General features: G+C 36.5%; 1 protein-coding gene and 1 long non-coding RNA gene across 10 annotated transcripts in view; one reads left to right on the forward strand and one right to left on the reverse strand.

Annotated features, from left to right (window-relative positions):
- The window catches only part of TRAK2 (trafficking kinesin protein 2), a 55575-nt gene extending 36432 nt beyond the window's left edge, over window positions 1-19143 (forward strand). For all 8 annotated transcript variants that reach the window (XM_072961466.1, XM_006205182.4, XM_072961465.1 and 5 more), the window contains 12 exons: window positions 1029-1145; window positions 2125-2334; window positions 2971-3049; window positions 4595-4725; window positions 5155-5229; window positions 6584-6721; window positions 9247-9326; window positions 9630-9833; window positions 12167-12465; window positions 13754-14020; window positions 15831-15936; window positions 18452-19143. In XM_072961466.1, the coding sequence (XP_072817567.1) occupies window positions 1029-1145; window positions 2125-2334; window positions 2971-3049; window positions 4595-4725; window positions 5155-5229; window positions 6584-6721; window positions 9247-9326; window positions 9630-9833; window positions 12167-12465; window positions 13754-14020; window positions 15831-15936; window positions 18452-19130 (2385 nt within the window). In that variant the 3' untranslated portion in view covers window positions 19131-19143. The remainder of the gene's footprint in view (window positions 1-1028; window positions 1146-2124; window positions 2335-2970; window positions 3050-4594; window positions 4726-5154; window positions 5230-6583; window positions 6722-9246; window positions 9327-9629; window positions 9834-12166; window positions 12466-13753; window positions 14021-15830; window positions 15937-18451) is intronic.
- LOC140696450 (uncharacterized) lies at window positions 18561-24535 on the reverse strand. 2 transcript variants are annotated; one of them, XR_012072803.1, is made up of 5 exons: window positions 24484-24535; window positions 23716-23797; window positions 23436-23535; window positions 18739-19793; window positions 18561-18633 (listed from the first exon to the last, which is right to left on the reverse strand). It is a non-coding gene; the product is annotated as an uncharacterized lncRNA (long non-coding RNA). The 2 variants fall into 2 exon arrangements; XR_012072802.1 differs by lacking the exon at window positions 24484-24535 and adding an exon at window positions 23935-24343.
- Window positions 24536-24772: the final 237 nt, after the last annotated feature.

A 24772-nucleotide genomic window follows, 5' to 3' on the forward strand; every position in this document is an offset into this window, starting at 1 on the left:
GCTTCACTTTCAATTGATCTTATAGAAACTGTCCTTCTCTTTGAAGAAAACTTCTCCCCATACCCCTCTTACCCCCAGCAGCTCCCCAGAATGATTTTGTATATCCCACTTAGCCTATATCGAAAATGAGATAAGTGGGCCTTGAAAATTTAGAGATAATCCATCCACCTGTTTTCATGTTGCTATGGAGCAAATAAGAATAGGGAGCTTAATTTTATTTATAGTGATTAATGTAAGCTGAACCCCTACTCATATACTATAAGGCACTTACATGTATATTGACAGTTTTCCATCCTACAAAGTACTGTCCTCACCGCCACCGTATAGATGGGATTCCTGTGCAATTGCTAAGTATCACCATTTACCCAGAGAGAGTAACTCTTGCCTTGCTTGACTTTTCTGTAGGCCTCCCTGCATCATTACCTCCAACTTGTGCAGACTCCCTTCTTCTCTTACTCTAAGAAGGACCCTATAGCCTCAAAACTTCCAGTCTGTTATATTCCCTGTTTTATTTCACAATAAGATTCTTACACTAGTTGACAACAGGGCTCTTGATTATGCTTTCCTCTAAGCCTCTGGCTCTGAATGCTTATAAGCTTTGCCCTAATTGGAACTGTTTTCAAGATGCCTATTGTATCATGCTTGATAGACAAATGCATTCAACAAATATTTATTGGACTTTTACTTTGTGTCAGGCCTTGTCCTCCTTTTTAAAGGCTATATTGATTTTCTAATTCACCATAGTCATAAGTTTGAAGGTTGGGTTGCTGTATCCTAATTAATAGGGTAATCAATAAATCTCACTTGATATCAGGAAAAGAAATGCCAACTATGGTGGTCATCCATTTAACCAACATACCATTTGTGTGTCAGACTCTGTATTCATTTGTGTGTATCTGGGCATTAAAATGGATCTTGATGCTTTCTGGGACATTGTTTTGAGTTTAGCAAAAATGACTACAGAATTTCTAAACTACCGTTTAATTTTGTTTGTACTCAAAGAGAAGATGTATTTGGTATTTTAACAGAGAGATCGTGATCTGGAGCTAGCTGCTCGAATTGGACAAGCTCTCTTAAAGCGGAACCATGTCTTGTCTGAGCAGAATGAAGCCCTGGAGGAGCAATTGGGACAAGCCTTTGATCAAGTAAGTCTTGGATCAGTTATTTGCAGCATGAAACAATTAGGTCTTGGGCAATGAAGAATTTATTTTCCTGGCTCTCCCTGAAGTGAGGACGGTAGGTAGAAAAGTAACACCAGCACGTGTTGACTGTTGGTATCCATCGAACTAACCAGTAGAGAAATGAAATGTTATTGTACAGAGGAGTACTCATATGACTCTATCTTGGCCTATATTTAGTACCTACAGCATCGTCCTTAGATTCTAACTCTTTATCCCACCCCTCTGTGTAGGCTTTGTGTGTGATTTTATCTTAAATTTATTAAAAAATATGTATATCCCCAAATAAAATATCTTTTTATTCAAAAACCCAAACAAAAGGAAAACAAATTTTTGAAAATATGTTATCCATAGCAATAAGTATTTTTGGTGAGAACTGATTTGTTACTTACTTGAACGGTTACACTTCAAATTTTCCATAACTTGTTATTATCTGGTTTCATTTATATTTTATAAAAGCCTCATGTTTAATAACATTCAAGCCTTTGCTTTGAAAGTATTTATTCCCTAGAACTAAAGTTGAGAAGTCATGTAGAGTCATACAGCTTAGAAGTACAAGCCTTTAGTTGAGAATTTGAAGTAAGGCTCTATTCTGATACTCTGAAGTTTCTTCAGTTTTGTTTTGAACTGTGAATGTGTCATTATCTTGTGTGAAATTTTCCTCCTATATCCCTATTATAAACAATATAAAAATTGACTTTTCTTTTCACCTAGTTTAGAAAAAGCTGTATTTGTTGAGTTAATGCTCTAAAATTGTAGATTAGGAGGTATCTGAGGTTTGTTTTCTCTTTTTAGCCCTTGTTACTTGAGTCAGTAAAACCTAGAAGCTGATTTTGCGGTTTTGTTTTATGGTGAGAAGCAATAGCTCTGTGAATTAAATGCTATATTACTTGTAAGCAATGCAAAATAAAGGCCATCTTGTAAATCAAGACCTTTTGATGTGCAGGTTAATCAGCTGCAGCATGAGCTCTCCAAGAAAGATGAGTTACTTCGAATTGTCTCCATTGCTTCTGAAGAGAGTGAGACTGATTCCAGCTGTTCTACACCTCTTCGGTTCAATGAGTCCTTTAACTTATCTCAAGGTTTGCTGCAGTTGGACATGCTGCAGGAAAAGCTCAAGGAACTGGAAGAAGAGAACATGGTTCTTCGATCGAAGGTACAGTCAACTTATTCCTACTTTCTTTTACCTTAAAGGTTTAGGTCCAGATAGTATTCGGGGGAAATAAGGCATAACTAAGGATTTGCTATTGACATTCCAATTAGGGGATGGCAGCCATGGCACATGCCTTCCATTGTTACTTAGATCCCACTGAAAAGTGGATAATAGCAAGCTGACAGATGAAGCAGAGAAAGCCACAGCATGGAATATGTATCTTGTGGAGTTTGCACAAATAGCTAAGTAATTACAACTGTGATAAGAACTCTGTTGGAAAATTACAGTGTTGCATGAGCTTGTATAATGGGGGTGGGAGGAATCAAAGAAGTCTTACTTAAGCAAGTGACGTTTTAGCTGTAGCTGTAGATTAGCCAAACAGAGATGTATGGTGGAGGGGAGGGGCTGGGGGTGGAGATGAACAGGCACACTGCAAAGGCCCTGAGAGGAACAAGGGGGAGATGTTTGTCATGTCCTTTTCCTTATCCTTTGTTTTATGATAGGTAAAATTTTATGGGTTTTTTTCCCTTTGTAAGTGATGAACTTTTATCTTCAAATGAGTACTAAAGGGTTTTTTAGTTAATACTGTAAAATCATTAGAAGATATTATCACATACTGATTTTTTTTTTCCCGTGGAGGCTTGTCACATAAAGACAGAAACTATTACCTATGAAGAGAAGGAACAGCAGCTTGTCAGTGACTGTGTTAAAGAACTTCGTAAGTATTAACATATTCTCTTTTGTAGCCTCTGGGCAATTCATTGGGGTGACTCAGAAATTAGATCAATGGTTTCAGTAGAAGCATCTTAAGAAACAATTTTAAATAATTACTGAAAATCTCGGAATATCACATTGAGCCTACAGCTCTATATAAAATGCCATTTGTACTTTTAAGAAGTATCTTTGTTTCAAATTGTCATCATTAAATAAAGACCTATATTTCTACCTGTTATAGCATGTTAGAATGAAAGGAACCAAAGCTCTTATTTTGTTGATGAGGATATAGTTCTATAGAGAATATGATTTGCTGAAGTCAGAAAACTGGTAAGTAGCAAAGCTAGGGCTTAAATGATGGTATAAGACATAACAATCAATGAGTATTAAGTGCCAGCTCTGTGTCTATAAAGAAATATAATTTAGTTTCATTGTATTGTTAACTAAAATAATTTTTAAAAAATCAGTTGGAAAAAGATCAGCTTTACTAGAGAAAAAATTTTAATCTCTCTATAAATATAAACCGTTTTGTGTTAAAGGAAGATATGACATCATCATATCAAATCATTTGGGCTGTGGGCCTCAGAATGTGGTACCTTCTACAGAATATTAGAGAACCAGAAGGAATGTAAATTGAATCTTCTCCATCAGCTCCATCATTACCCACCTTTTACACTTTAAAAAACAAAAAAGAAATGACTTACCCAGGAGCTTGGATCTTGATTTCTTGCCTCCTTATTGCCATCCTTTGAAATATTATAGACATTCTATCCATTGAAAAATAGTTGTATATAGCACTGAGAAATAGTTTTGCCACTTGTTTAGATGTCAGAGTTTTTATATGAAATAAGGATTTATCTCCCCAATGGAATTCTACAGCATGCCAGAATGCTAGACTGTAAGAATTGCTTTAGAAGCCCTACTCAAGCACACGCTCAGCATGCATGAGGTCCTGGGTTCAATCCCCAGTACCTCCTCTAAGAATAAATAAATAAACCTACTTACCCCCCCCACAAAAGAAGCCCTACTCAGTTTGCTAGGTATCCCAGAAAGTCTCTCTCCTACATCTCAGTAGGAGAAGCATCTCAGTAGCTTTAACAGATTGTGACTGCTCCATTCTGGGAATATTCTTTTGTTAGATTTGTTAAGCTTGATTTTCATTTCTTTTGGGATCTTATTTATGTCCCTGAAGAGTTCTCAAAGACAGAAACGTCTCGGCACTTGCAAAGACAGGTAATTCACCTATCTCTTTTCAGCCTTCTTGTCCTTCATAAAGAAGAGTGAGGCAAAATCGTTAGCTTGCTTGCCTTTACAGGTCATCTCTTCTTAGCTTCGTTGCCTCCTGTTAAATTCTCAGCATTAACCTATTTCCGAAGAACCTTTAGTTTTCTCTATTGAGTGATCCAGTTTTATTTTAAATTTATGTTAAAGCAAAATCAATTTGTGATAGTCCAATGCTTTTTACAAAGCAGGATTTGTCCCTTAGGCCATAGTTTGCCAGCCTCTGCTCTACATTTATATTCAGTTTTATTTCTGTTTTGTTTTCAAGGTGAAACAAATGCTCAGATGTCCAGAATGACTGAAGAATTGTCTGGCAAGAGTGATGAACTGATTCGATACCAAGAAGAGATCTCCTCTCTCTTGTCTCAGATTGTAGATCTTCAGCACAAAGTTAAAGAAGTAGGTTCATTCATTCAACAAAAGCACTGACCTAGTGCTTTATACTCTGCCAAGTGCTAGATGCATTAAGCAAAATAAGCATGGACCCTGCCCTTTTACAATGCTTCAGTCTGATTGCTGTTTTATTCTTCTGCCATGAAATAGTGTGAATGACTACTTTAAAATCACTATTTCTTTCCTTAAAATGGGGTTAGATTTTCCTCAGAAAGTGCGATGTCAATTCCTGACTCATGCTCATTGTCCTCTGAACACCTTGATGGAGTTGGTGGTCTGCCCATTTTATTGTGCTTATTTGGCTTTTGAAAGGTTAGCTTTTGATAGTCCTCTGGACTATGTCCCTGAAAGATTCTTAAGATGGCTTAAAAAGAGAGAGCGTAGCCTGTATTTTATATGGGAAGGTTTCACATGTCTCTTTTAATATGTTGTTAGCATGTGATTGAAAAGGAAGAACTGAGACTTCACCTCCAAGCTTCCAAAGATGCCCAAAGACAACTGACGATGGAGGTAATGGAATCTTCCTTTATCTTGTGTGATATGGGAAGGGAGGAGTGAATAGTTTCTCTTTTCTTTGTGAATAAGAATGATTGAAGGTGATTACCAGATGTAAAACAACAGCAAAAGATTAAGATGAAATTATAAGATCTAAGAAGTGAAAATTTTAAAAAATTCTATCTCTGAAACTAATAACATGACAACATCCTTCTTGATTAATTGGGGAAATCTTGACTTTTATAAGATTCTTTAGGAATACGTGACCCTTTTACCAATCTACTTTAACCCAACAGTTTTTAAAATAAGATACTTTATAATAATAATAATAACAATAACAATAATAATAATAATACCTGGTTTTATACTATATATGTCCGGAGAAATAGCAAAAATCTCTTACTTTCTATCTACATAAAAATCTTATATATTAGATATAATTTAGTGGTTCCTTAGTACGTATAAGAATTACCTGGCAGAGTGAGGTTTTTTTTTTCAACGTAAGTTTCAAATAGAGATTCCTAAGCACCATCCCCAAAAGTTTCTAATTCAGTAGGTCCAGAGTGAAGGCCTAGACTCTGCAATTTTAATAAGCACCCTTAGCTGTAGTGATACTGCTGACACAATCAACATACCACACTTGAAGAAATTTTTGAAGTTAAAATGCACGCTGAAAATTGTGTACTTTTTTTTAACATGCTTGTGTATCTAACTATAAAGAAGATTCTGAAACAAGAGAGAAGTAACTGCTTGTTTAGGATAACTGAGCACCCTGACATCATATACAATACTTTGTAGACTTGACCTTGTCATTTATAGACTTAGAAGGATGTTTAAAAACGTACGTATCTAATATTAAGCTAAACTAAGTTGACCATAGCTATTATACTTCTTCTATATGTTTTTCTTTAATTTTTATTTATTTATTGTTTTTGTTTGTTAATTTGTTCCCTGGGGGAGGTAATTAGGTTTCTTTGTTTATTTTAATGGAAGTACTGGAGATTGAACCAGGAGCTTGTGCGTGCTAGGCACGCACTGTATCACTGAGCTATAGCCTCCCCCGTCTCTGTAAGAATTTTAAGGGTAGGAAACATTAAATATTGAATTGACAATTATGGTTGTCTCAGCTACATTTCAGGTTTTTAGGAAATCACATTTATGTATAATTCTGGCCAAGATACCCTAATTCTGGCAGCATGAAATAGATACACCTTCCTTGCTTGATTTGTTTCAGTCTTTGTGTTAAAATTATATTCATAAAGTTAACTAGTCCTGTGGATAAAATTAATTCTTAGCCCAATGGGTTTTTTGCCACCATTGTCATTTTGAGAATATAATAAAGGACACTAATTACCATCCTTTCTTTCAGCTGCATGAGTTACAAGACAGGAACATGGAGTGTCTGGGAATGTTACACGAATCCCAAGAAGAAATAAAGGAACTTCGGAGTAGATCTGGCCCTGCTGCTCATCTCTACTTTTCCCCGTCCTATGGAGTTTTTCCTGGGGTAAGGAATGAGAAAGATGTTATGTATTTTAGGGAAACTTGTTTAAGGCTAGATGGTCCTGAGGGTAATATGGCTTCTGATGGTGTAAAGCATCTTGAACAGAGATAATGTGTTTTGTCCCTGTTTCTGGAATTCAAGGAATTTAGGCCTTTATTTGCATATCTATATCTACCTTAATACTCCTATTTATTGCCTTTCTTCTAACAGTTAACCTTTTAGATTTATTGTAATATAAAGATGAACCCTAAGGAAATTAGGTTTGGGTCTGTGTACCATAGAGCTACTTAAACTTGGGTCATCCTTGCCCTAGGCCCACCACATGCCACTTTCTCAAATAGTGCAGTGAACATGTAAAACCACTTTTAATGATCTTGAGTCTCTTCGAATATTTAACTTCAGTTACAATGTAAGCTCCATAAGGCAGGAATCATGTTTATTTAATTCATCAATAAATGATTTTTTTGAATTAAAGAAATTCATGATAACTTCTGAGTTTATGCCAGAATTTGTAATGTTGATTCAAAGGGTAGTTTTAACAATCTAGCTCTTAAACACTTCTGTGCAATTTTTTTAAGGACCGAAACTATAAATTATAATAGATTTTCTGAAGAATATAGAGGCAGAATTTTTGTTTAACTTTGAAATAATTTTAAACTTAGACTAATGTTCCAACAATAAAACAGAAAACTCTCATGTATTCATCGCCTAGATTCCTCAAGTGTAACATTTTACTACATTCGCCATATTGTTCTCTTATTTTTTCTGGACCATTTAACAGTAAGTCACAAATACACGGTGTTACTCCTTAATACCTCAGTGTGTATTTATTAAAAACAAGGACACTCTCCTATATAACCACAAACAACCGTCAACTTCAGGAAATTGACTCTGATACAGTCCTATCACTGTCTCCTCCACAGAGCCCATTTAAATTTTGCCAATTGTCCCAACAGTGTTCTTTGAAGGATACATTGCATTTGGTTGTTTTAATCAGACAATTCTTATGTCTTTGCTTTATCTTTCATGACCTTTTAGAATGTCCTTAATTTGGGTTTGTCTGCTGTTTCCTCATGATTAGATTGAGGCAATGCGTGTTTAGCAGAAATAATGCCATGTTCTTCTCAGTACATTGTATCAGAATGCACACATTGGCCATTTATCCCATTACTAATGATATTAGTTAATTTTGATCACTTAGTTAAGGTAGTATTTGCTAATTTTTTCCACCATGATCAATGTTAACTAATAGTTAATTGAATTAATGTTACTGATTAACTTTGCAATGAAGAAAATTGGCAGATACTACCTTAAACAAGTGATCAAGTTACTATTTTGGGGGGAGATATTTTAAGGTTATTTAAAGCTCCTGTTTCTCATCAGACTTTTACCCACTAGTTTTAGCCATTGATGGTTTGTGTCTGACTCAGTTATTACTAGAATGATTGCCAAATGGTGGTTTTCTAATTCCATACTTTTTCAACATTTATTCATTGGCATTATTTTGTAAGTTAGAGCTTTTCTGCTTCATTTATTTATTCATTTGTTCACTTATGTTAGTATACACTCATAGATTTCTATTTTAGCCAATGGATTATAATCCATTATTACTAATATTTATTTTGATACTTAAATTGTCCCAGATATGGCCAGTGGGATCTCCTTCAAGCTCATCTTGCCTTTTCTCTGTCCCAGTCTGGAATCAGCCATTTCTCCAAGGATCTCTGGTTACTTTTAATGAGGAATGATGTTTGGAATCCAAAATCTGGGTGCTAGGTGTCCGTTGCCACTAGAGTGTCATTGCTACCAGACCCTCTCAGCAGGTAGAGCTAGGAAATACACGTGTGTTCGTATGTACAAGAACACATCTATATCTATCTTTTCATTCATATCCATGTTTGTTTATAGATAAATAAACATATATTTAAATAAATATATAGAAAATAAATATAATACATATATAAAATCATAAGTTCACACCCATACCTCCAATTCTAGTCATTGTCAGCTCAGCCCCACTGAGCATGCCACGCATGCCAGTTGACTCTTCATTCCTGACCAGAGAAAGGGAAAGCTTGCTTATTTTTCTTTTAACGATTTTCTATGTTATAAAAGCTGTACATGTTTATTATAGAAAAATTAGAAATTACAGAGAAGCAAAAATAGTTAAATACCATCAAATCCTGACCTCTGCAGAATCACTATGAACATCTTGGTTTATAGCATTTCATACTCTTATTTTTGTGTGTCTACAAATGTAGTATTTTCTATTTACCATAATTGTTTCTTCCCCACTGCTTTCCTGTAAAAATATACCATGAAAAAGTAGTTGGTACTTTTTAAAAGTTACATTTCTAGAATGTCTCTTTTTTTCCCCCTGCATTTTAGCCTGTGACTATTTTCTTATGTTTTCTTTCATTATAACACCAAAAGTATTGGATTCTGGAAACTGTTAATTAAAGACAGTTCATTTCCCCCAACAGGATTCTTAGGTAATCAGTGTAGTAAACTCAGGCTTTTTTTCTTAGGAATCTCTGGCAGCTGAGATTGAGGGGACCATGCGTAAGAAGCTGAGTTTGGATGAGGAATCTTCTCTCTTTAAACAAAAGTAAGTACAAATCGCATGTGTTGTTACTCAACCATTGAGATGGAAATTAAAAAGAAGCCACAGTCCAAAGTGACTGATATTTTGAAATTCAGTAGTAAATCTGCTTACTGTTTAATTTTTCCTCATAGTGTTCACATTTGTGAGAGCGTTCTCCTGTTCTGAAATTTAGTTTCTAATGATTTCTTCTAAACTTTAGAGGCTCTTCAGGGTGGCTTTATTTTTAATGAACTGCGCATATGTATCTCTTTTCTGAAGCACTCCAGTGGTAGGCAGTGGTAATAATGAACACTTCTTTTTTGACAGAGCCCAACAGAAACGGGTATTTGATACTGTCAAGGTTGCCAATGACACACGGGGCCGCTCTATCTCATTCCCAGCTCTGCTACCCATTCCAGGCTCCAACCGTTCAAGTGTTATCATGACAGCAAAACTTTTTGAGTCTGGTTTACAACAAACAGAGGACAAAACAATCCTAAGCCAGGGGAACAACTCGGAGGAGGTTCCAGGGTAAGAAACATAGATTCATATACTCGAATTCAATCATTGCTCTGTGCTATCCCAAGGAAGTTCTGAACTGTCAGTTTTCATTCAGTAATGACTCCCTGTATCATTATTTGTAAGGCAGGTCATTGGAGTGAAAAAGCTACATTTAATTTAGTGTATTCTAAATAGAGTTTGTATTGAACTATAAAATTCTTTGCTGCTTCCTTCTTTGGTGTGGCAAAATTTGGGTCTAAATCTTCGTGTTCAAAGTTAAATTTGTTTGCATCTCTTTGGTCATTGGCAGTTATACATAGCATTGGATGACACTTTCTCTTAATTCATGCTCGTAATCTCAGCTGCTTTGGTGCCTTTAGGATACACAATAATCTTGAATACCTATTGAGGAAAACTAGATTGCTCTTAATTTCCTATTTGTTTAATTTTAGATTTTTTTCCTGCTTTTCATTAATTCATTTCATTGAATTACATAGAACTAGAAATTAAAGAGGATTACTGGAAAGTCAGCTGAAGGCTTTGAAAGTTAGATATTTGGCACCTGAGAGAAGTCTTTCCTCATGCAGAAATCCATTACCCTGGGTTTTTTATTGTATTGCCTGGTCTGTAGCAGGTAGCTTCTGCACCCACAGTAGCCTTATGTGTCAGTACTGCCTCACTGTACGCAGTTACCTTAAGAGAAACAAATCTATGTGAATTCACACATAGAATAACTAAAACTTGGCTTGCTACTCTTTCTTCTGATATCAGTGATAAGATACCACCAATTTTTAAAATGTGGAAAAGTGAAAAACTATGTATTACAGAACTATGAAAATGCAGTATTTACAAATCTTGTTTTTTGTTTGTTTTGACTTTTCAATGCATGTTTATTGAATAAATGAACTTCTCAAATGCTGATATCTCAAAAACATTATGAAAACTGGTCTCAAAAATTTGTGTGTTCATTTGCTTCTTTATTAATAGTCTCCTATAGTCTGCAACATGTTCTTTTTTTAACTTTTATACAATTTTTAAAGGTTACTTTCCACTTAAAACAGTTATTACAAAATATTGGCTATATTTCCAGTATTGTACAATACGTCCTTGAGCCTATCTTATACCCCATAGTTTGTATCTTCCAGTCCCCCACCCTTATATTGCCCCTTCTCCCCCTACTGGTAACCACTAGCTTGTTCCTATATCTGTGAGGCTAATTTTTTTTTTATTATATTCACTAGTTTCTTGTTTTTTTTTAGATTCCACATATAAGTGATATCATACAGTATTTGTCTTTCTCTGTCTGACTTGTTTCACTTAGCATAATGCCCTCCACATTCATCCATGTTGCTGCAAATGGCAAAATTTTGCTTTTTATGGCTGAGTAGTATTCCATCACACACACACACACACACACACACACACACACACACACACACACACCCCATATCTTTTTTATCCATTCATCTGTTGATAGACACAGGCTGCTTATATATCTTGGCAATTATAAATAATGCTGCTATGAACATTGGGGTGCATGTATCTCTTCAAATTAGTGTTTTGGATTTTTTTTTGGATATATACCCAGGAGTGGAATTGCTAGGTCGTATGGTAGTTCTATTTTTAATTTTTCAAGAAACCTCCAAACTGTTTTCCACAGTGGCTGCACCAATTTACATTCCCACCAACAGTGTACGAGGGTTTCCTTTTCTCCAAATCCTTGTCATCATTTGTTATTTGTATTCTTTTTGATGATAGCCATTCTGACAGGTGTGAGGTAATACCTCATTATGGTTTTGATTTGTATTTCCCTGATGACTAGCGATGTTGAACATCTTTCCATATGCCTATTGACGATCTGCATTTCCTCTTAAATGTCTACAGTATTCATAGAGAATTCTATGACCCAAAGTAGTTTTTTTCACATTTTGATATTTTTGAAAGTATTTTTCTTTTGCAGCCAATGACATATCATACTTTAATGGGTAGTATTTTTTTGTTTCTTAGTAGTACATAAAATAATGTTACCTCTTAACCATCAGTGGTAATATAGATTGAGTGAAATATGATAATATTTAGTTTAACTACTTTAACTGAATTTATAGATGATCATTATCTGAAGTTTCAAAATTAAGTGAAATAGAAGTTAGTAAACACCGCATAATAAAGTATATTTTTGTCTATCTGAAGTCACTTGAAATAATCTATAAAAATAGAATATAGTATTAGAGGTGTGGGTTTGTTGTTACTATTTCTATATTCCTAATATCTAAGAAGAAAATACGCATTTTGAAGATCAGTCTCTTGAACATTCATCATTGTGGGAAGGAGAGGTCTAGGCAGTGCATGTGATTGTCCTGCAGGAACATTCGGAAGGTGGATCAACCAGGACCCTCTGCGGAGAGTGATGTGGCTGCAGCCCTGCATCGCCTGAGTCTGCGGCGACAGAACTACTTAAGTGAGAAGCAGTTCTTCGCTGAAGAATGGGAGCGGAAGATCCAGGTTCTGGCTGACCAGAAAGAAGGGGTTAGTGGCTGCGAGACCCCCACCGAGAGCCTTGCCTCTCTCTACACTGACCAGTCAGAGATCACAGACCTCAGCAGTGCCAGTTGCCTTCGAGGTTTTATGCCTGAAAAATTACAAATTGTCAAGCCCCTTGAAGGTAATAAATAAGTAAAGTTCATTTCTAACATGTCGCTTCTTGGCTTTTCCTCCTCCTGGAACTGAAATTTGTACTGTAATTATAACAGCACTATGTGCAAAAGATATCTTTTTAGCCCTAAATCTTCGCTGTTTGGGTGCCATTGCATAGCAGTACTTGGTGGAAAATGAGTGAAAAGATATGCATTCTCCAAGCCATCGGCTGGCTGTCAGTTCTATTCTACTTGTGGTGTTTTTATACAAATGTGAGGGAGGAAGAGTAATCTTTTCTTGTCCTTTGCTAAGGAATTTCCTTGGAATATCTTAGACAGCAGTTTTCATGGTAAGATAAATGGGATATGATAGATAAATAAAAATAATCTGCATATAATACTTCATCTCTACCTTCCTTTTCAAAAAAGAGTTCTTTACCCAAGAAGTGTCATTTGCTTAGAGGTATTTTTCTTTTGTTCTGTTCTGATCATTCCAGTTCAGTTTCTGTTCTCTTCTAAAATAGAACTTGAATTCAAAATAAATTTCTTTGTTTTATGGAATATTGACAATCTTCAAATGATCCTCTGCTATTATCATAAGTCTGCATTAGAAAAAATAAGGACCCCTCAAACTCAAAGGTTCTGTAAGTTAGTTTTATTCACTAATCATCAGTGCAGGTATTTGTCAGAGAAAATGGGGTAAAATGACTATCAGTAACATAATTAGACACTGCATCTGGTGCAGGCGCTTGCAGTGATCACTCACCGGCATCAGTAGACAGCAACCAGGAGATTAGATCCTCCTTTTATCACCTTCTTCACTTCCCTACTCTCCCTGAGAGCCTGGTGAAAGGAGAGTCAAGAGCAGGGTGGAGAGGTATACAAAAAACACTGAAATTCAGGGTGTCTTCCAACCTAAGAGCCTGGCTTTTGACTTCAAAATTCATAGGCATGGTTCCAAGCCAAAGGAGTGTTGATTTTTGTCACCTGAGGAAATTCAGCCCCACCTCTGAGACACGTGTCTTCCGCCTCATCACTGCCTCTGCATCCTAGTTCCTATTAAGGATGTTGTCTTGGTTTTTTCATCCCTGCTTTCGTTGTCCTTTTTAGAGTTAACTTTGAAATAGAAAGATTATTATTCTCTTGTTAATCTTCCACAGAGAACTTTAATTTACGAATGTTACCAAAATATTAAGGCCAAATAAGTAGTTTTATTATTGTCATTACTTTGTTATACATATAATTTTAGCTTCTCTTCCAAGGTTTAATATTTGTTGAAAATTTAAAACATGCCCTTTTTTTGGCTTGCATACTCAGGATCACAGACTCTGCACCAGTGGCAGCAGCTTGCTCAACCAAATTTAGGAACCATTCTTGACCCACGACCAGGTGTCATAACTAAAGGCTTTACCCAGTTGCCCCAGGATGCCATCTATCACCTCTCAGATTTGGAAGAGGATGAAGAGGAAGGTATCACTTTTCAGGTTCAGAAACCTTCAGAAGTCGAACAAAAACCACCAGTGTCGAAGCCAGTAACAGGAATCTTCCTACCACCCATGACTTCAGCTGGTGGTCCAGTTTCAGGTGAGAAGAGTGCTTTGCTTTCTGCATAACTATAGGGTCAGCTGACTGCCTCTACTTAAATCTTACAGGTGTGTACTCCATCTTGAATATAAGATGATGGAAATCCATAACACTAGCGGCTCTTAAGAGTCTCTTCACTTCTCAGCCGACCTGCATGAGAGCAATTCAGCCAGAGGCTCACGAACCTTTTGGACTCAGAATCTCTTTATACTTTTAAAAACCATTGAGAATTCAAGAGAGCTTGTCTTGTGAATGATATCTGTTGATATTTACCATATTAGAAGTCAAATGAGAAATTATAAAAATATTTATTAACTAATTATTTTTAAATAGTTACATATTAACACAAATAATATGTCTTATGAAAAAATAGCTATTTTTAAAAAGTAGTGAGAAGAATGGTTTTGTTTTACAATTTTGCAAGTCTCTATGGTTTAATAAAAGATAGCAGGATTCTTGTATCAGCTTCTATATTCAGTCTATTACAATATGTTGCTTTGGTTGAAGAATATGAAGCAGCCTCACGTAGATATGTAGTTGGAAAAAGAAAGACTATTTTAATAGCCTCTTTAAGTATTTGTGGATATTCTTTGAAATTACACCAAAACTTGATAAGTGATAGTTTCTCTAAGGTTTGTAACAACGTGAATCTAAAACCCTGTCAGTGAACTTTTCATACTTTGTTACATTAAGATCTATTAGTCTATCCTACACTTTGAATTGCATCTTTTACCCACGCATGATTTTATAACATCATGCATTGGGCTTTGGGAAAATACTAATTCACTGAGTTATGCAGATCTTCCAAATGTTGGCACATTTCAGTATATAATATATTAAAGTCATATACTATCACCACCTGTCTCAGCAGGTAAGTCTCTTAGTATTAGGAAACTTTCAAGCTCTCAATGATGGATACAGATCTACCAAAACACTCATTTTAACTTGAAAGCTCAAATTCTGTCACTGGCAGCAAATCTTGTCAGTTATTTTCTTGAAGAGACAAGCTCACCACATTCATTTTCAAGAAAATGTTGCCAGATATCCAAGTCCGAATACCTGAAGCTTTTGTATTAGTTGTTCTTTCGAGTGAAAATGGTTTCTCTGAAAAATTGTTACATTCAATTGTACATGTGCTTTTCCTCTGGATAACCATTGCATCACAGTATGCAGCAGAGGGCTTAATGCTTACTTCCCATTTCATCGCACAGAATATTGAAAAGATTCAAAGGTCAAGATTTAATAAATAATTTTTACTGCTTCATCAAGGATGTTCTTATGCACAACAGTGAAGAATCCTAGTACAGCTGGTGTCTTTGCCTTTGTTTGTGCTAAGGAGCCAGCAGTTTTACCCATTATTACTTCTGCAACAGCAGTGCAAATGCCAATCTGGTCAAAAAGGCAGGTGGCATCTTAACATTGCTGTAAAAGTAGTTTTGACCTATAAACTCCCACAAGGTCTGCAAACTACACTTCAAGAACTGCTGGAGTAGATAGTTTGGCTAGAAGGATTGGATGACTAGTTCTGGATGGGTTTTTTTAGTTTTTTTTTTCAAAAATGTGTTTCTCTCTTGTTTGTAAGCTATTTTAAATCCTTTTGAATTACAGTTTTAAGTTATTGAAGGAGTTAGCTATATATACCAACCAGTGGATACAAATACAATATGTATATTTCATTTCTAGATTTGGAGACTTTTGTACAAAAGATACTTGATAAATGATGTATTATTAATAAATAATGATGAACTTTTTACATTGCTAACATATTCTTTCAATTTTGTGTTTGATTCCCTAAAAATGCCTGCTGCAGCTGCAACCTCAAACCCAGGAAAATGTCTGTCATGCACAAACTCGACGTTCACCTTTACCACCTGTAGGATTTTACATCCCTCAGATATCACTCAGGTTACCCCCAGGTAAGAGGGTGTCAGCAATTTGAGGCCTTACTTCTTACCTCAACTATGTCTTCATGAATTTCTTTTTTAAATAACTGTCATTTTAATTCCTAGAATTTTAATTAATGTCTGTGATGATTTCTCGTTAGAATGTTTTCACATTTTATTTTCTCATTTGATCATTATAGCTCTTTGAAGTAGTCAGGGCAAGTGAGTATGTAGTGTCTAAATGGAAAAAGTGAGGCATAGAAAGTTCAGGTGAATGGTCCAAGGGCAGACAGGTAGTAAATGACCCAGACTATACCCAGAGTTAGCCAAACTGCAAGATTTGAGGAACCCATCCTCTGAACAAGACTGCCCTCACTTCTGATACCACCTGCCAGTTCAGAGTTTCCCCACACCACTCTGTTGTCTGATAAATTTTCTAGGAGGACTCACTGAACTCACTGAAACTGTTTGCACATGGTTGCTATTTATCACAGGGAAAGGTTACAGGTTAAAATTAGCTGAAGGAAGAGATGGACAAGTCAGAGTCTGGGAGGGTTCCACACACGAAGCTTCCCTTGTCCTTAGGATTCATTACTTTCTTGGCATCCATGTGTGACAGTGCACACGGAGTTTTGCCAACCAGGGAAGCTCATCCAAGCCCCAGTATCTGGATTTTTCACTTTGGCTTCAGTGTGTAAGGCATGACTGACTGATTACCCATATAGTTGAACCCATCTCCAGGTTCACTGACCCAAGCTTCCCCCCTAAATCTCATGGTTGGTCTTTCTGGCATGACCGGCCCCCGTTGTCAACTACTAGGTGCGGCCAGGTCCATCCCCAGATCTGGTGTGGCCAGCCCCATCCTAAACAAACACCCTTCTAGCAGATATGGCATAGGTTACCTCCCAGAAGCTGAGGACAGTGCCAGAACCCTCTGGGCACTCCAAATTATTTACTACCCGGGCTAGAACAATAAGCAATATTGCTGTAATTTCTATCCTACCAACTCTCAAGAGAATCAAAGGTAGTTTTCAAAGATATGTAGAGCTTTGCCGTGATAATGTTAACTACAAGTAGAGGGGGAAAAAATGAAGCAAAGAAGAATGAAGAGTAAGGATATAAAATGGATAGGGGAATAAAACTAGTGCACAACTGTACTTTCAAATCTTATATACTCGCTAAGCAAGGTGAGCTGTGTATTTGAGTCATAACTTTCTAGCTGCCAAAGTAGAGGGACATCAGACTATGATTCACTATGTCTATAAGATAGAAGCAAATTGATTGTTTAGGGAAGCATTTAGGTGGCATCCAATAAAGACCTCAATAAAGTCTGTAATGAACAGGCATGTCTGCGATTTTTCCACATTGTTCTTATGGTCAACAGGGTAGTAGTTTTAAAAAAAAGTTGGTTCGTGAGAAGACTCTCAGTGGTACCTCAGTACTCTTGATACCATTGTTTTGTTTGGTAATGAAGTGAACAGTTTAGGAAAGGGCAGGAAATTCTACAATTAAGTAGGGATGGGGAGGTGAGAGACTGGGAGTACAATAGGTAAGAGTTTCTTAGTGGTACTGAGAAGTAGTCAAACTTTTTGCATTTGCTTCTTTAATACAAGTTAGTAACTTTAGAAAGTTTATTTATTAGACCTAAATCTGCATTATGTTCATAATCTTTAAAATTCTTGATATCTAGATATTCTGAGTATTTTGTGTTAAGGTGAAAGTTTATCCATCAGATGCTATTAACATTTGCTCAAGGGGGAAACATTTGCTAAAGAAGTACCTGTCCATTTCCTTGAGTAGATGATTTTTTATTTAGCTTTTTTTTCTGTTTAACAAAACATAGACTAAGAAGAAAGATCCTAATAGCTGTTGAAGCTTTTGATTATTTTTAATTTCCCAGAAATACATGCTTTAAGTCAAGATTGAGAAACATTCACTCCATGGGTATCTTTACACTACTATTTGTTGGAATTAACATTCTTAAAAATGGAAATTTAACAGAACTTTATTTGTTCTCAGTCATATAAAAATTGAAAGATTAAAAAAATAAATTTCTCTTTAGAAGAGCAACTTTGGCTTAGTTATGAAAGATTGTATTTTCTGAAAGGCTAAAGAGTTGTTAAATCATGGATTATTGTCTCGGTATATTTTACTTTATAGAATGGTTATATCAAGAGAAATTTCTAAAGCTTACTTTCTTTAATACTTAAATTTCTTTTATTTTTACCATAAAATTTAGTTGTATTTCTACAGATACATATTTTAGAGTCAAAGTTTAAGAATAAAGTTATCTAAGCGCATAGTAAACTTTTTCATATGCTATGAAAAGAAATATGTCTCAGTAAGTTAATGACTAAATTACAAATTACAAAAAACTAATTATTGAAGTAATGCATCAAAAACTTCATTCCTCAGATACTGATATTTTGTTGGCTGTTGCTTTGTATTTGCTGTGGATAACTGCTATAATTACTTAAAATGCTGACTCAGGATTACTTTTTATTCTTAAACTCTCCTGCTTTTCTTCTTTCTTTCTTTTCTTGGAAAGCTCTGGCTTCCCCTCCTTATCCTGTGGAAGTAGTGGTAGCAGTTCATCAAACACGGCGGTGAATTCTCCTGCTCTGTCCTATAGACTCAGCATCGGTGAGTCCATCACCAATCGACGAGATTCCACCATAACCTTCAGCAGCACCATGAGCTTGGCCAAACTTCTGCAAGAGCGAGGCATCTCTGCCAAAGTGTACCACAGTCCAGTTTCAGAGATCCCCCTCCTCCAGCCTCTCCCCAGAGGCTTGGCTATCCCTTCCACACCACCCAATTCACCATCTCACTCACCTTGCCCTTCTCCTTTGCCTGATGAGCCTCGAGTACACCTCTCTGAAAATTTTCTGGCCTCCCGACCAGCAGAAACATTCCTCCAGGAGAGGTATGGCTTGAGACCATCCCGGAACCCTCCTGATGTTGGCCAGTTGAAGATGAACTTAGTGGACAGGCTGAAGAGACTGGGCATAGCCAGAGTGATCAAAACCCCTGAGGCCCAGAAAAATGGAAGAAGCCAAGAGGCAGAAAATGGTCTTCAAAGACCAAACTCTGCTGTTTATTTAAGTTCAGGTAGCAATTTATTGAGTGGACTGAGGAGGAACCAGAGTCTTCCAGTCATGATGGGTAGCTTTGGCACCCCAGTTTGCACATCTTCACCCAAAATGGATATCCTGAAGGAGAATTGAGGGTCAGCAGTTGGCTGACCTCTTATACAAATTAGCACATGAAGGAAAGATTTGCACTGATACATGTGGTCTTGTCTGAGAGAAGAGGCATGTTGCAGAAGGGCTGTGGATGTGGGAAAGGGAAAGTGAAAGAATGGAAACAGAATTGCGATGTGGCCCCAAAGCAGGAGGTCTGTCTGATAAATTGAAAGTATAAATAAATGGGTCACGAGTGTTTGGAGGCAGAGAAGGATGAAAGTGTTAATGTAGTCCTTCAGTTGTTTTTTCTTGTCTTGAAAATAAAAAGTGACTAGAAAATCAATTCAGTAATATTGAAACATACCAGAAAGACTGAACTTGCTAGCACATTTACTTCTGGTGAGCATAAGCAGGGAACCCAAGTTATGAGATGGGAGGGAAAAAGGCTACTTTGACCATTGCCTGTTGAAAGCTGTTCTGGAAGGTTGCTGGAAGCTTGGCCTGTTACTGAGACAACAATGAGATGGCTTTTATGTTGGCCTCTGTTAAGGTCTGGTTAAACTACATACCCATCAAGGAGTAGTTATCATACAAGGAATTTTACCTTTTTCATAAGATCAGAATAGTGGAGACTCCTTTTTTGCTTTCTCTTTTCGGGCCTTTGAGCCACTGGGAGCCCGAACATCATCCACATTCCTTTTGTATCTGTGATTAACAAGAGTTCATTTTTTTAAATTTGTATTTTTATACAACATCTGCCCAAAACAACATGAGTAGTGGGTAGGAGAGATTTACTTTAAGAAGGAAAATATGGGAAATTGGAACCAAGGAGAGTTGTTTTCAAAATATTTTCTTCTGGATAAGTGTAGTAGCCAAGGCACATGAAAATAATTACGTGTCTTTCAAATTTTCTTGGAGGCTGGAAGGGTTAAACCAGAAGTGCAATCAATAGGAATTAGAGAATGTTGTGTGTTTATGTCTGTAAGTTTTTTTTGTAAGGAAGGTTGGTTGCAACTATACTTTTTCCAAAATGCACTATGCATATTTTTAATGAAAGATGACATGTATTTGCACAAAAATTCTCAGGCACAGTGAATTATTATAAACTGAAGTAAAACCCAGGTGCTTGCTTTGAGATTGTGTTTTTTTTTAAATACAAAATAAAATTAAAATACATCTGCCTTTTTCTTGATATCTGTAGAATTAGAGAATGAACTTTTTAATTGGAAAGTCAAAGCTTTTGCTTTTTCTCTGAGATTCCTTTTTGTTTTGTTTTGTTTTTTAAACAAATGATGTGAAACAGCAAAGTGAAACTCCGGGATTAGGTTTTAAGTTTCAGCTTTGAGCAGTGTGACGCAAGGCTGTGAAGTGGGAAGAAACAGATCTGTTTTCTGAGTGTTGCTGACCAAGGTCTGCTCCTTGTCAGATGGTCAGATGATGTGGCTTTATCTCGGCAGTCCAGTTCAGAAAGAAATGCCATTCCATGAAAGACATGATGGGGCGAAGATGAAGGAGGGGCTAATTATTTTTGAAAATGGGAAGCATGTTATTTGACCTTTTGAGTGCCTAATTTGCAAATGTTTTGCTCCCTTGTTCTGACTTAACTGAAGGGCAGTTTTCTGAAGAATTCCTGATGAGTGTTGCTCCTGTGACTCGCATCCAGACCCCTGTTACAGGCCAGAGGAGGGTCCTTCTATCCTCCTGAGCTCGCTCTCCTCAGGAAGAGCTCTGTGTTCAAAAGGGTTAAAAAAAAACACACATGCAGTAGTAAGAATGCGTGAGTTTTCCATGCTTTTTATGATCTTTTAATAAAACTTTCCTAAATAAATTTCTTAAAAACAAAAAGTTGAGACTGTCCTCTCTCCCCATTCTCTCCCCTTTGCTCAGTCATTCTGAAGTCAGCAGATCTTACATAGGTGTTCAGAAAGGAATTCCAGCTGGTCTGGAAGTGGATATAAGTGTCCTGAATGTGGACCAGAGGAATTCCTGATGTTTCAGTTTCGAAAATATTCCCATTCACATTTTAAATGATAATATTCGAGTTTCTATTTTGAGAAAGTAATTCTGGGGTGCTTATTTTAGCCAATTCTTTAAGTTTTTTATTTATTCTCTAAGAAAGCAACCTTCCTGTTGCCAGTTTCCAAGAAACATCAGGAATTAGGAAATATGGGGCCAGAGAGTAGAACAAAGTTTTAAATGATCAGATTTTGTGTATATTATATAAACAACTATAAATTAAGATAGATTTTGAAGTGTTCTGTATAATTAGTATCCTTTTAAAATAACCGATGCTAAAATGATCACTTTGGAGGCAGAGTGAGGACGTATTCACAGCCAAATAAGCCCGTCTGATTAAAGAGGACCAGACCTTGGTTTTTGAAAATTAAATTGACATTGGTGTTCCACCAGAAACACAGTGATTGTACACTGGTGCGTGCTTGTCTCTAGAAATGAATCCTGTTTTGAAATTGAGTTTTGCTGTTTTTGAAATTTCCACCTAAAATCATCTTTGGTACAGCCTGAGAATCTCTATTATAATGAAATTGTGTGTGAAGTATAGTAAGAACTGGAGCCTTGTAGCAAGTTCCTTCTTAATTTATCTGTTAGGTTTTAGCACTGTGCACATTTTAGTCTTTCTTTTTTTTTTTTCTTCATTTTAGTTTTTCTATATCAGCTGTGTATGTACTCTCCTGCCAGTACAGGAAACTTCAGTCTTCTTTTTTCCTTCTGAAGGTTTTCGATGATTATACCTCAGGTATTGCTGATACCTTCCCTGTGAACTCAGAATTAAACGTTCTCCTGAATTATGATGACCCCAAATCTGATGTAAATAGCCTTAGGCATGGGTCTTGGGAAAAAAATTAATGCCCATTGTTAAAGTAATTTTTAAACAAATTTTGTACTATATGTCCTTGATTTCACCTGAATGAACAGGCTTTGGCAAAGGGAGGGAATAAGTGAAAGGCAGCTCACAAGAGCCTGTTCTCTATAAAAGATGTATTTTATACAGTATTCAAAGCCTGTTATTTTTTCTGAACATTCTGGTACATAATTAGTACTTGCTGGTAATATTGACTTTCAACATCTGAAACTCGAGCTCCTAGTGTGTAGTGGCTGAGTAGTTGCATTGCCAGCCCGGCCCCTGGGAGTGTCATCGGTGCCCTCTGGGGGCTGCCAGGGAGATGCTGTTGTTTGATATCTGGGGCTTGACTTTGTCAAACAGCTCTTTGTGCATCTACCTTTGCTTTGTCAAATGTAAATCAGATAATAAACATGAGTATCTTCTTAAATTTTCATTTGTCTTCCTGTGTTTTTGTCCCAGTTCTTTTCACAGATAATCCTGCATTGTCCTTCCTTTCCATTAGGTTGTTTTTGGTACAGAAAACAACCTCTATTTGCCAAACCAACACAAAACAAACCAATAATAGTCATGAGTAGTAAACAGATCTTATTGTATTTTCTTAGATTTTTTTAGAAATAGAATAGCCATGTTGTTTCCTTAGCAAACTATCAGCAACAAAAAAATAAAACCTAAAGTCATTGATAGGCAGATCTTTAATTTGAAAATAAGAAGTATGAAGCAGTTCTTTTCCTATAGTCCAGAATTTACTACTGATACTCTAAGCTATTTAGAAACTATTTGCAAGAAGTTAAGTTTGAGAATTGCTGGATTCTAATAGAAAAGGTTCTTTGATGTTCTCTTTTCTCTGTCACAATTTAATTGCTGTATCTTTTTAAAAATTCATTTAATATTCATTTAGAAATATGAACATTTTGTGAGAAATAAATGAAGTATGAGCCTCAACTTCTTTGATATATAATTTAGTGATATTCCCAGCATCTTCAATTGTGTTTTCTTTCACAATGATTATCAATAGATGTGTTTAACTTCAAAAATCTGATGAGGGTAAAGATTTGAGGTTTTCAGCATCCTGCTGATTTTCACCTCTGTTTCTATAATATTAAGTTTGGTTATGTTAGTATCAAATTTGGTATTTCTATTTTCATTTCATTTGGTATTTCATTTTTCAGTTTTTGTGAAATAAGGACTAAAATGCCATACAATTTTCAAGTGAACAAATGTTGCTGTGCAGGCTTGGCAAAGATGCCAAAACACAACTGTTGGCTGGCAGCCAGGAAGAAAGTACGAGTGAAGCATGCCAAAGGTGACGTGAAATGTTAAAGAAAAATACATAAAAATCAAAGTATTATTTCATTAAATTAATTTTTCTTGCCTTCTCAGCAAAATCGCTAAGTTGTTTAAAAGCAAGAATTTCACATCACATTCAAACGTGACAACAATAGGCCAGAAAATTTTACAAAGTATTTTAATTTCATATAACTCACCACCACTTATTAGCTATTTCACCATCTCTCAAAGCGATCTCTAGATCCATACTGTAATGGGAAGAATTGGCACCATGATTCATTCATGCTCCATCTAGACCTGTATACATATATAAAGTTAAAGGTAATCAGAATTGCATATTGCAATTATATATTGCAGTGGGGAGGATATAGGTCAATGGTAAAGCTTGTGCTTAACATGTGTAAGGTCCTGGGTTCAATTCCCAATACCTCCATTAAAAAAAATTAATAAATAAAAATTTTAAATTATAAAACTTACTTGGAAGAAAAAAAATCATATTGCAAAATTCTCTTCAGCCACAATATGTAGTTCTTGCAAGTACCACTCCAATAATGAGTTCCTGTGGAGTTACAAATGAAAACATGTAAAGGAGAAAAAAATGGATGCGCAGTACCACTGGAAAATGGTATCTCACTAAGCTTGAATCTATGTATTCATGCTATCTGAGAGTTTTTGATGAATTCCCTCTCCTCTCACCTCGCTGCTGGGGCCCCCATCACTCCTGCATTCCAAAGCAGTGTCTCTGACTTCAGCAGCACAACTCAAGAAATCTTGACGCATGTTCACACAGTCATCTTTTGTTTCGAAGATAAAGGGCAAGAGATGTGAAGTGCTCCCCTGGGGCCTGCTGGTGTTAATGGTAAGAATGGATGCTCAGAATGGATGGGTCCCACTATTGCAGAGCTGAGCTCCAGATCCAGGACCTGTGTGTTCTTTAGTAAGCTTGGGTTTTGTGTACACCTGTGATATGCAGAGCCCCCTAAAGACCAGGGCTTAGGGCAGCTGCCTTTCTTTAGAAGTATGAGGGTGGCACTGCACGCTTTAGTGTGATTCCTGTGGCTCCCTGGCTAGGAGCCATTTGGGAACTGACAAGTGGGTCTTTGGGAGTTAGCATAGCACCCCTAACTCCGATCCTGAAAAACAAGAAATGATCAAAGGAAACTGAGCAACATGAAGAAAATGACAAGCTCCTTAACAGAGCACTGTCTTTTCTGCACACGAAGTATTCTCATGGAGAACGCTCACCAGCTGATCACATTTGCCACTTTGTGAGGGCCGCTGCACCATACAAGATGGGGCCCATTTCCCCAAGCAATGTGCAGAAGAATTCTGACGACACATGTGGATTGTTCAGTCACAATTTCTCTCATTCATTTATTCACCTTACACTTGGTTATCCTGTTGGTATTCTGGCCTCCTCCACCTGCATTCCAAATACTGAGGCACATTGCTTTGGGGAAAGTTACTGAGAATGTTAGTAGCACCAGCCCCCTTCCCTGGTCTTTGGAAAGAGCTTTTTATGCAATGCCGAAGT

The sequence above is a fragment of the Vicugna pacos genome, chromosome 5, assembly GCF_048564905.1.
Source record: "Vicugna pacos chromosome 5, VicPac4, whole genome shotgun sequence".
Classification (NCBI taxonomy): Eukaryota; Metazoa; Chordata; class Mammalia; order Artiodactyla; family Camelidae; genus Vicugna; species Vicugna pacos.